At 38.2% G+C, this 12,836-nt stretch overlaps 1 protein-coding gene across 9 annotated transcripts in view; it reads right to left on the reverse strand.

Annotated features, from left to right (window-relative positions):
• Nucleotides 1-187: 187 nt before the first annotated feature.
• Nucleotides 188-12,836, reverse strand: part of Lmpt (four and a half LIM domains protein limpet) — a 68,841-nt gene continuing 56,192 nt past the window's right edge. For 7 of the 9 annotated variants that reach the window (XM_089259291.1, XM_089259289.1, XM_018100858.3 and 4 more), the window contains 5 exons: nt 12,487-12,687; nt 11,414-11,588; nt 1,620-1,789; nt 1,358-1,544; nt 188-1,293 (listed from right to left, as the gene is read on the reverse strand). In XM_089259291.1, coding sequence (XP_089115417.1) covers nt 1,136-1,293; nt 1,358-1,544; nt 1,620-1,789; nt 11,414-11,588; nt 12,487-12,687 — 891 coding nt within the window. In that variant the 3' untranslated portion in view covers nt 188-1,135. Of the gene's footprint in view, nt 1,294-1,357; nt 1,545-1,619; nt 1,790-3,776; nt 4,009-7,027; nt 7,191-11,413; nt 11,589-12,486; nt 12,688-12,836 lie in introns of those variants that run through there. The other 2 variants (XM_018100860.3, XM_018100861.3) reach the window with 2 other exon arrangements.

The following is a 12,836-nucleotide window of genomic DNA, read 5'->3' on the forward strand; positions in this document are numbered from 1 at the left end:
GCGCGTTCAGTGCTCTTTATTGCGCTGGTGGCATACGTAACGTAAGCGCTGTTAACGTATTTTCAGTTTATTCAAATTCAAATTACCAAGTTAAAATTTGGTAAATTTGTGATTGGTAAAAACATTCAAAATTCAGCATTTATTTAGTAATTAAATAAATTCTTTCAAATTTATAATTAAAAACACATTTTTAATATTATTAATTTATTTAGCTTTAATTTCATTAAATAGTTAAGGACATTGACATTTTGTTGGCATTTGTAAAATAATTATGTGTGTATTTGGGTATTTTATTTAGTTTTGCGCTTTGTGCTCCAATGAAATAGAAGAAAAACATAAAGTTGAAATTAGAGAACAAACTAAACAATTCAATTGCTATTGTGTGTTTAAATGTGGTTTTTGTTTATCGTTTAATAACAAATAAAAGATATTTAAAACTCTGTTTTAATAAGTAAGTATTTAACTGAAGACAAAACCCGCTGTTAGGAAACTTTTGCACGCATTTCTCTTTATCTCTTCCTGCTTCTCACTCGCTCTCTGTGTGTGTGTGTGTGTGTGTTTGTGTGTTAAAAGAACTTAAAATAAATAAATAAACATATACATACAATAGTTACAAGTACATATTTCCATTGTTTGTGTTTTGCTTTACTTTTCTGTTTTTCGGTTTTCGGTTTGTCGCGCGCTCAAATGCAATTACAAATAATAAATAATTATATATTTCATAATTTTTATACAATTCGACAAATAAAGCACAAAAATAATATCAAATATCAAGTGTTGCTGCTATAGCTCTAAATAGTTTCAAACATTTCTCTCATAGCTAAGAATTCAAATTTTACATAAAAACTTTTGCTTTAGTTTAGGATTTTCTTTTCCCTTTTTTTTTTTGTTTTAGCTAATTTTCGATATCTAATATATGTGTAAGTGTAAGGCATTATTTTGTTGCATATATATACTGATTTATATATATGCGTATATATAGATTAATACATATTCTGATTTTTGATCCATATTTTTCTCGATTTGCTTTTCATATTTTTTGTTTATGGCTAATTATCGCTGGCACTTGGCCCCAGTTTTTGATCCATTTGAATTTGATTTGATTGGAGTGGGAGGGGCAGGGGGCGTTCGAGCTTTACATCAGCTTCTGCTTGGCACAGTCGGGGCACAGGATGTCGGGTCCGTCGGTGATGAAGCCGCGTCCCACCAAGCTGGCCTTGCAGCTGGCACAGACGAAGCAATCGTGATGCCAGTGACGATCCTCAAACGAAATGAAGCGAGTGCCGCCAATGCCTAGACAGAGAGATAGGGGGAGTGTTAGTTATCCGTCTTATAAGACTTCCTTGCCGCTGCTCACCTGTTATGGGCTTCACACACGAGGTGCAACGCTTGGCAAACAGCTCGCCAAAGCACTCGGCACAGTAGGGCTTCTCGTCACGGCTAGTGAAGCGCTGCCCGGCCAACGTGATGTTGCAGTGGGTGCAAGTGAAGCACTCGCGATGCCACGGCTCGTTCTTATAGGTCACGCCACCCGAAGTGATGACCTGTCCAGCCAATGAGAAGAGGATCAGATCAATTAGCAAATTGTAATACTCTCTCTTCACTCTCCCCTTGCTCACCTTGTTGCACTTGATGCAGCGCGTGGCAAACTTCTCCTCGTAGCAGCCGGCGCAATAGATCTCCTGCTCGCGCGGTATAAACGACTTGGTGCCAATGGCCATCTTGCAGACGCAGCAGCAGAAGCAGTTCTCGTGCCACTGCCGGGTCTTGTACTCCATTTTCTTGGTGCCTGAATAGAGAACAGAACGGAACCGAACAAATCAATTTTCACTCATTGCAACCTTGAACTTTTCGACAAATCGACAAATAGACCCAAATTCCAACCAGACACATTCAGGCCAAAACCATCAACAGAGAAAACCCAATCAGCATTTAGTTTCAATAATAACTAAAAAAATAATAAATATATAAATGGAGAACTACCGTTATGTTCAGCTGACATGCAACTGTCGAAGAGCTCCTCAATCCAAGCCCCAACTCCCCCAGCCGCCCCTAATAGCTCGCATTTTCACAACAATTAATGCAAAAATTATTCAAATTTTGCGAGACTCGAGAGACAAGAGAGAAATATGAGCCCCAAGATATATATATATATATACTATATAGCCTGACTTCATATAGCTTTGGTTGTGTGCATATAAAATCTGTTTCGTTTATTTATTGCGTGCTCGAAATTTGTTGCCAAATATAAAGACTGAAGCGAAAACTTTTACCAAAAATTTCTGGGTTCACTGACTGCCGGCAATCGAGGCGACAGCGCAGCCTAATTGACTTGAATAATGTCAGGGCAGCGATTCTATTGTTCTGCTTTAATTTTGGGCCCTATACCTTTTTATATGTTGGCAAATTATAGCAGCACAAAAGTTGCCTAAATCGCATGCCAAATTTATGCCATCAAAGTTAAGTGTCTGAAGACAATGTTACTGCCGTCATATGTGGAAAAGCTGGCGAAGCTAGGTTGGCGTGAGGCTTACGTATGGACTGATCTGGGGAGGAACTATTTGCTGGTATTTACTTTGCAGATTTGCATTGAAAATTTTACCTATGTTAACCTGTAATTCAGGCACTGTTTCTTCTTCGTATTTACTCTAGTTTTCTGTTTACATACAAATATTTTAATAATTTACGTATTGCTATTCCGCCATATGTAGATATCAACAAATTTACTTAGGCATTTGCGGCAAAGCATTTCCCTTAAGAGAGAACTTTAGTTTACATATACTAAATACTTATTTCTGCATAATATAATTTGGAATTCGTTTTACATTTAGTAATCAACAATCGTATAATTGGAATTTAACGTCACTTCAAAGAGTGAATAATACAAATTAGAAATCGTTGATTCACCTGCTTTCAAAGTGAATCAATTTTTAATACATTAATGAAACAATTGAAAGCTTTGAATGATTTTAATTTTTATTTACTTGCATTTCAAATGTAAAATCATAAATATTTAAATGAATTTGGACTTCTTTTATAATAAAAATATTCCCAGCAAATTCAATAAGTCATACAATTTATATGACTTAAAAAATATAGAAATAAAGAAAACATCACTAAGAAATGCAAAATGTTAAATTGAGGAACTGCCCAATTTTAATAGTTAAAAAAAAAAAAAAAATTATATTAGATTTAAAAAAAAATATTAAAAAATTATAAAATGAATTTTAAGTTTATATAAATATTCTGCTATTCATAAAATTTCATTTAAAATTAATTCTATTTTCCATTCATCTATCGTGGCAAAAAGAAAAATCCAGCTAAACGCCCAAAAGCCAATTAAATATCATTTAAGCCCAATTCAAGCAGCTTGTTATTAAAAACGCATTTGTCATAAATTTAAAACAAAGCGTGGCACAAATTAAACCATTTTCCCATTAGAATAAATTATTAAACACGATCAACGACCGCCTAATCGCATCAATTTTCTCTCAGTGTATATTTTTGGACTTCCAATTACTCATCGCAGAGACGAAGCAGATCTGCGATGACGTTATAGAGAGCGGGCTGCAAACACCTCAACCTAATCCATGGGGGCGTCTAGCTACATATATATGTATATGTATATATATATATATTTTTTTTTTCTTTGTGACTTTTACCAATTTGGCCAGCACTCGGCCCGTTTAATGGCCAGTAATATTGATAAATTATGATGTATCGCCGGATTTAATTAACATGGCTAATTTATGAGCAGCTTGCGGGCCCATCATTACCTGCTTTGGTGGCACGGGGATCGCCCAGGCGGCAGTAGTCACCCAGTGAGCAGTAGAAGCTGCGATTCTCCTCGACGGCGCTGGCATTGGGCAGGAACATGCTCAGCACGGCAATGTCCTCGTTGTTATCCTTGGCCTTCTTAATGCGATCGGCGCCAATCGTTTTGGTTTGCAAATGCAGACGCGACTTCATGCGCGAGCTCAGTACATCAACGTCAGTCATGATTGACAGCTGAGTGTGTGAGTGAGTGAGTGTGAGTGGGTTACTTAAATGCAGATCGAGTCACTGCCAGCAGAGTCAGCTACTACTTGCAACGGGCCTAATAAGTCACGACTTGGCCTAAACAGAGACTCAGAGTGTCTAAGCCAGGCTGAGATGCCATCGATTGCCTGTTAACTGGGTCAACCGACTGAGATACTCTAACAATATACTCTATAAATTTGAGCGCGCAAATTTGGCGACGTCGAGTCTCCAGCTTCAAGGCAATGACATCACATCTAACAAAAATTTGGCTGGCTAAGCAACAAGTTTCATTAAAACTTGGAGAATGTTTATAAATAACAAAACAGCAAATGACGACGGCGACGACGACGGCGACGGCGCTGCCTTTCATAAATCATTAAATAATTAACTTTTTACAAAAAACTAAAAAGCAACAACAAAATAATAACAAATAAATTGCTTGGAAATTGGCTGAGCGCGTGCGCAAATCGAGGCAGGAAATTGACAAAAGAAAAAACACGAGTCAAAAGTTTTTTGGCCCACAGGAAATTCATATAGATAGAACCAACTATATATGTATATATATATATATATACATGAGTGTGATAATTAAGCTCTGGCTAAGAATTTAGGTGGCACAGCTTGGATTACCAAACCACAGCGAATCGCATTCGTTGGGTTTCCTCAACGAACATAAATAATTATAACTAATTGAAGTCGAGTCGATTCGCCAAAGCGCCAAAGATTTCGCCCACGACTTGCCACACAAAACGCCCACCACAACAACAGCAACAACAACAACAAGAACAACAATCAAACATGTAGAGACGCCGCCAATCGACGCGCTGAGGTCAAGTGCGGATCGGAGGAGGCGACATTGAAATGCTTCAGCTATAGCCTAGAGACAGTCGGAGCACAGCTCGGCGATTGACTGACTGATTGATTGATTGCCGGCTTGAGACAATGCTCGGGGATTACGTGGCCAAAGCGAAATGGAAAGTGTCGCACGAAGACGCGTTCTGCATATATAAGCAATACATTTTTAAATTTTTCTCAGAGCTCAGCTAAAAATTCAATGGTGTTTTCTCTCTCTCTCTCTCTCTCTCTCATTCTTTCTTTTTGGCTATGGAGCTGACATTGCGGGCGGTCGAGCATTCAAATTACGTTTACTCCAATTTGTGCGCACAATTTGTCTGTTGCTTATGCACTTAACGGGCAGTTAACGCTTTAAGGCCAATAAATGTCCAATGGAGTTTTTATGCGCAGATCTGGCAACTCTGTTTGGCAATTTATGGGCAATTCATAGTTAAATGATGGGGTAGTTATTGAAGAGATTGAGTAATGTATTATGGAATGTCAGTTACTAATTAAAAATAATATATATAAAATGGGAAAATGCAAGTTCTTACTTAAACTTAAATCTGGAAACTCTGCTAGAGTGGAAATGCGGTCTTAAGAGGCGCAATAAAAGTCAGTTAGAGTGTTTAATGACTAAATGTGAATTACTAACTAAAATATATATTTTAGCTGAACTAGGTAACGAATTTAAGCTAAAGTCTGGCAACTCTGTTTGAACTGAAATGCCCATTAAAGAGCAAATTTGTTGAAATATATTTAAGTTATATATTATATGTATTTCATTTATCATTTATCATAATCGAAATCTGAATCAAGGCCTGGTAGTTGTCTAAGCTGAAGTCTGGCAACTCCTGCTCAAGTTAACCAAATTCAAATTCAAATCGTATACACATCTAAGCTCTGGCAACTCTGCTTAACTAACAAAAAATAAAGCTGAATTTATGGGCAAATAAAACTCAATCAAATTAATAGCCAAGTAGCTCAATTAGCGCTCAGCTATGGCCAACCTATATGCACTGAGGCAAAGCACTTCCCGCTGACCTTTGGCAATGTCTGTGAGCTGGCTAAACATGACAATATCACGATCTGATCTCGCTCAAGACTGTCAAAGATGTCTCTTTGTTTAGCCATTTGACCCGCCTGCACAAAAGTCAACGGCTGCAGGGCAAACAAGAGACAGAGAGAGAAAAACTATAAGAGATTTATTAGTTTTTGTCAGCCAAAAAAAAAAAAGAAAAAAAAAATTAAAACCAAACAGAAAAGAGAAATTCAAATTGAAGCTGAAATTGAAATTTATTGCTGTTGTTGTTGTTGTTGTTGTTGTTGTTGTTGGTTGCTTTGCGGCTTGTCTGATAAGCCAAACAGACAAATGACATTCAATTCATTTGCCTAAGCACCTCTTATGCCACAAATATATATATGTATATATATATATATTTATGTATATATCTGTCTGAATGATGTAAACACTTGATCAAGGGCTCTGGGAGCGAACGTCTTCTTTTATTGGGTCAGCTACCTAGCCTCTTCAATTAATTAAGTTGAGGCTTTCGTCATAATTTCAATGCGATTTCATTTCTTGATTTTGATTTTGATTTCGATTTCATTTCAATTGGCATTCAATTGCAGTGCCAACAATAAATAAAAAAGAAATGCCAGCTCAAGTGGGCTTCGACCTGACTCTTTGCGTGCATATTCATGCCGATTGTTGTTGTTGTTGTTGTTGTGTCTGTGTGTCTTGCTGCTTTTCATGTTTTCCATTTGGCTCTTTAAATGTAGCACACGTCGATGCTATCGCCACATTTTTTTAAATGCAGCCCAAAAAGCAGCTCAAATTCGTTTCCGGTTTTGGCTATGCAATTTCTAAGCGGAATCCAATTGGACTCCAGCTAAGTCTGGCTTAACATGATGCCTATATGAAAATTGATAATTTATTGGTTGGCTAGCTCGGGCGATATTACAATATTATGCAATGCCAGTCAAACCTCGGCTCAAGTGTCGCCCAGTGCGTGTGGGTTGTGCATATATTGCGCATACGCAGCGTGTCACGGCGTGTCACGGCGTGTTCAATATCTGTGGCAAGTTTACGACTCTGCTGGCAGCTGCAGTTGATGATGTTTACAACAACATCATTTCCTTTAAGCAATTTGGTAAGGTGCAAAAATAATACTTTTTTCAGTGTTGTAATTCACGTTGTAAATAATTTGATCTGTTTAGGGCAATTGTCTGTGGACATGCAACACGTTGCCTCGACTCAATTACTACAGTTAACACTCGGTTACGTCCGCGGCACTGGCCAAAGCGCTCTGAAAGCCGTTTTGAGACTGAGAACGAGCGCCATAAACAAAACGCCACAACGTAAACAGAACCCAGCCAGCCATGGTGAGTTTCGCGCCGAGCTGTGGTGAGTTTCGTGGCGAGTTGTGTTCGCCTGAAGTTCGAGTTGCATTGCGTTCGAGTGGAACAGATCGACCGCAGGCTGACTGCAACGTGCCATTTAGGCTCAATTATGAACTATTTCGACAGGCGGGAACTGGTTGCAGCTGATTGACAGTGTGATTGACTGACTCGACTCGACTCGCCTCGCCTCCTCTGGAGCTGTCTCATCTTGCCTGACCAGCTTAAATGCTATGCAGATGCTCGCCAAGTGCCTTGCCAATGCCCCTGACAAAAGCGGCCACGCCCCGCCGACCGAGGCTAGCCACACGATCGAGGAAGCCAGCCAAGCCAACGTGGGAAGCCGCTGCTGCAGCCACAATCAGGTAATGCGATATGGAAATTGTCAACTGCTGCTGCCACTTTCAAATGGCCGCCCAAGTGGGAAATTGCGTGCATAACACATGCCCCCATTTATAGTTAGACAGGCAGCCAGAGCCCTAAAGGCCTTTCTCCATTTACGGCTGACATTTATTATTTATTTGTTATTCTGCCCGAGCGGAAATGTTGGAGCTTGCTGCGTGGGCCTCTGTTCAGCTCTAGCAGCATGCGTTATATACGATAGACATAAATGTTTTTCAATTAATTGAGCTGCCATTAAATTCGATCTACTACACATTCTGTGTCTTTATCGGCAAGCAATTAAGCAATTAGGCAATCGAACGGCTGCAATGACTGCAAGTGCAGCAGCAGCTGGAGTGAGGAGGCTGTTGCTTCAAGTGCAGTTGCACAGGGAGAGTGAGAGAGAGAGAGAGAGAGAGAGAGAGACAGCAGAGGATAGTCCACTAGAGTAGAGTAGAATAGAGTTCCTAGCTAGAGAAAATTAATTCAAAGTTTGACTCAACTAATACATGCAGAGTACAGGAGTGAAGTTCTCTGACGGTATACCCTGTAAAGCTAGCTGAGATGGGGCATGAAAGAGATCTGATTTATGAGTGACCAAGTAACTATAGGTACTCTTCCATATTGATTTGCTATAAAGGCAAGGTGAAAGTTTCTATTGTATAGAGTATAACAGATGATATTCAACCCAACTCTTAAGTACTTTTAAAGGGTATTTATAAGCAAGCCTCTGTCAAGGCATTCACCATAGGCTAGCATATATTTATTTATATATTAATCCTGCTTAGCATTGAAATATCTAAATGTCCTTCAAACCAATTCTCTTTTCTTATATACGTATCTAATCCGACTAAAACATAATCTTAGTAAAATCCCCCATCAAATTGTAACTCAAATCCGCAATCCCTCTAATTCGGCCAAATTTCTGGCAGTTCGGCAAAGTAATTCAGAAATCCTAGACACAGTTTTTTGCTCATCAAATAAAACACAATAGCCATATAAAACACATTAATTTAATTCCACACGCTTATCAACGATCTTCAATAATAATTCTTCAACACGCACAGCCAAAAGCTATTTAAAAGCCACAAATCATGCGAAGACAACAACAACAAAAATATACAGCCAAAAAATAATAAAAATAAAAAAAAAACAGAACAAGTTTCATTACCAAAAAACAGATGAAAATTTAAATATGAATTCTATATGAAAATATAAACAAATAAAAGCAAATATCTGATGAGTCAGAGAACATATGCTGTATTAAACACAATTTGCCATGAATTAACATAGATGACATGGCCGAACGGTGATTATATATGCGTAAATATAAATATGTGTTATATACACAAGACATATGTATACATAGACATAAATATATTCAGCAATATATAACACCCTAGACTCGTTTGATTGAGTGGGCGTTGCAATCTAAACAATTTGTGGCATAGACTTGACAATTATCAACTTGGAGTGCATAGATGGGGAGTGTACGACTAGCATATATGTATCCCTGAAGCACATGGCATTGAGCAATGAGATCAATTACAGATGACTAAAATGAGGCTATATAAGATAACTAAGGGCTATATGTGTTTAAGAAATGTGAGAATAACTAAAGTTGGCTATCGATATTAATCGATAATTGAGTAGAAGAAGAACTGCCTATAGCAAAAGCTGGGTAGGACAATAACTAGCTAGAGAAAGCGAAGCTAGAGCATGAAGGAAGGTCTAAGGGAAGGCAGAACTGACTAAATGAAGAATTTCCTAAGTGCATACCAGTTCCGGGATGAATGATGATGAATATATGTACACATATACATATATTTTCATGTATATGGATGAACTAATGGGTAAGTCTAAATCAATATAATTACTTAATGGCTCAGCTCAACACCTTTTGCCACGCTTTCTACGCCCCCCACTTCAGTTAAACCAAAACAAATATACCCCAATTGCATGCGATTCCACACTGTATAAAATGGCTGCCCGTTAAGCTCTGTCCACAACAGAAATTGGCAAATTAACAAATATCTAATATATATTTGATTAGACAATTAGCTAATGCCTGAATAGGCAAAGCAAACGCGGCACCCATGGCAAACAGAAGGCAGAGATGCAAACAAATAAAGATGTAAATACTTTTGAATAGAGGTGGAGATATGGATTTATGAAATGTCATTGCAATTGGCAGCAGCTGTGTGGGGCTGTGTGGGCTTCGCCTTGCTGACATTGATCTCAGTGGATGTTTATCAGGCAAGTCTCGCAATTGGCAATGTCAACAATGTACTTTCAGGTGAAATACCATTTTTGGCAGTGGCTTTAACTGGGCTTTGTTGGCACCCGATTGATATGGGAAACGTTTCGTGTTGTTTATCGGAGCAGCCGCACTTAAGTGTATATAATATGAATAAGACCTTTTCTTAGCTGAAACGTATTTGTTTTGACTTTGAGTGGGGCACAAACAACTGGAGCGCTTGTCACATTTAACACCTTTCTGTTGGCCTTCTCAACCCCCCGCCCGCCCAAACAATAATGAAAACAATGTCATGCACCTGCGCCAGTTCGGGTTCAGGGCCTGACGCACAGCTGCTTTAGGATTGCGGGGCTCTGCGGAGCGTGTGGGCAGCTGGCAATGAACTTGCAGTCGACTTGGCTCGACTCGACTCAACTTGACTCGGTTCGACTCGACTCAACTTGGTTCGACTTATGTCTCGAGCATCTCGAGCACGAAAACTTGGACACAAATTGCAGTAAAGTCAACGTATAATGAAAACAGATATCGGACATTTACGACAACGGGGCCTCAGGCAGCGCACTCGGCACGCACTCAACTGTAGCAGGTTCATTAGTGGAGCGTTTAGCTCAAGATAACACGACTACAAATATACCCTATATACGCGTGCAGAGTAAATATTAACACAAATCAATTACTAGGCGAGACGGGCTTTATCAGATATTAATATGTGTGTGGATTTTTAGCTGATTATGATATTATCTTTGCCTAGAAATACCTTATCATATGCATTAGAATCTGTAGCGCCTATCACTAAGTATTGTAACAGATATACATTGTCATATAAGGTGAACTCAAAGTGAGTTTTAGAAATACATAAGAGAATACTTTGGAATACATAAAAACTTAACCTTGAGTTAACATTAAGTAAACGAACGAATACACATAGCTTTATCTGAATATTAAGAAAGATTTCCACTGCGAATTCATGGGATGGTCCAGGTTTAATATATAGAAACGAGATATCAAGACATTATCCATAAGATTTAGAAGTTTCAATTGAATTTTAATAAATTTCTGGCAATAATTCCAAATATTTTTATAAGCTTATCCGTTATCTATTTAAAGCTTTACATAAACCAAATAGTCTTCGCTTAAAAGTTTAATGTGCTGTCATAATTTGAAAGCTCTTCAGCAGCAGCTTTAGCTGCTTCCCACTCTCCACAGCTACCGCTAGCACATCATACCCCGCAGCGCAACTTCTCTACAGGGTATGCGCGCCTGTTATTTACGTTCAGATGGCCGCGCACATTGGCGATTTATGGAATGTGTCGCCCGTTGGCAACAAATTGCCCCGCGAGTGCAATTAATTTGGCACACAAAAATGTCATTTCTCTCCCGAGCCTCCCACCAAAAACGGGTTGCAGCCGCTCATTATACTCAACTTAGTCTATATATATATCACGCATATATGTAGATGCTATTTACAGTGGCCGCCACAAAGTATGCCACAATTGGTGGCAGCGTTGTAAGTGCACTCACCTGCACGGAACACCTCGCCGCAGCCGTCGCAACGGGACGCGAACTGCGCGTCGTAGCAGTTGCCACAGTAGATCTTATCGGCCTTCGCTCCGAACTGCTTGTCGACCAGGTTCAAATTGCATTTGAAGCAGAGGAAACAGGCCTCGTGCCAGTGCTTGTCTTTGTACGATAAATCCTGCAGAGGCGAGGGGAGGCAACAAAATTTCAATCAATTTATTGAAATTGATATATGGAAAGAGATTATAACTAGGTTGGCAGTTGCTTAATAAATGCTATAGATTATTGTAGTATCTTCAGCTATTCAGTTAGCCTATATACAGAGTTGTCTCTGCTAATACAGAAGATCCTATGAAGTCTGTCATAGTACTCATTAATAATTTATGACATTACATTAAATATCTCATAAATATGACTTACATTTATTTAGAAAAATTCAAGATAATCTCAATTCTAGGAATATATTTCTCAGTTTTATTATTGCATTACAGCCAACAGAAAGATTGTAGCAATTAATCTACACAAGATTTTAAGATCCATACATATATATTTAAATAAAATTGAAAACAATTTGTGCATGCCTAATTTAGTTTGCCGCGTCCAATTCGTTCTGCTATAGGTTTATCTAAATTAAAAATTTTGGTGAAAATACGAATATATAATGCTACACACTTGAGATGATCTATTTCGAATTTAAATTTTATTTCTGTTTCTAAAACCGCTTTAAATATAGAAGATGACCGCAAGATGAGAATTATCTAATGCAAAAAGATCTATTTATCAATCAAATTATTAAATCTAAGCAATCGAACGGATATTAATTAATCTATTGATTATATGTTCTACATTTCGATATAATTTGTGTTCAACTATTTAATAAATTTTTTATGTATTTGTTGCTCTTGTTTTTCATCTGTTATTTGATAAATTTTTCAATTGATTCTTTAAACTATTTTTTATCTATTAGTTCATTTTCCACAGATTTATATATATGTAATATGATCATCTTTGACCATATATGATTTTTTACTCATCTTCCATATATTACTTTTTAGCTCTAGATTAGTTAAGCTCACCTTCGAATCGATGCCGATTATCTTGTTGCACTCCTCGCACGTATTGGCGAACACATTCTCGTAGCACTTGATGCAATAGGGATGATCGTCCCGGATGACGTAACGCTGTCCAGTTAGGCTCTCGTCGCACTGCCAGCAGCAAAAGTGTCCCGAATGCCAGTCCTTGTCCATGGCCTTTGTGTATTCGCCACTGAAAATTAACTGTAAAAAGGACACACGACGATGTAGCCAAACCAAATAGATCTCGATCAAAGTAAAACATAGAGAAGTAGTAATGCATAGAGTCCATATTGGAATATTCAAATGGCGTGTGGGTCAGTGTAAAATGTTGTTATTGGTGTTGTTGTTGT

The sequence above is a fragment of the Drosophila navojoa genome, chromosome 4 (genome assembly GCF_054131105.1).
Source record: "Drosophila navojoa isolate 15081-1374.11 chromosome 4, UAZ_NAV_1.0, whole genome shotgun sequence".
In the NCBI taxonomy this organism is placed as follows: domain Eukaryota; kingdom Metazoa; phylum Arthropoda; class Insecta; order Diptera; family Drosophilidae; genus Drosophila; species Drosophila navojoa.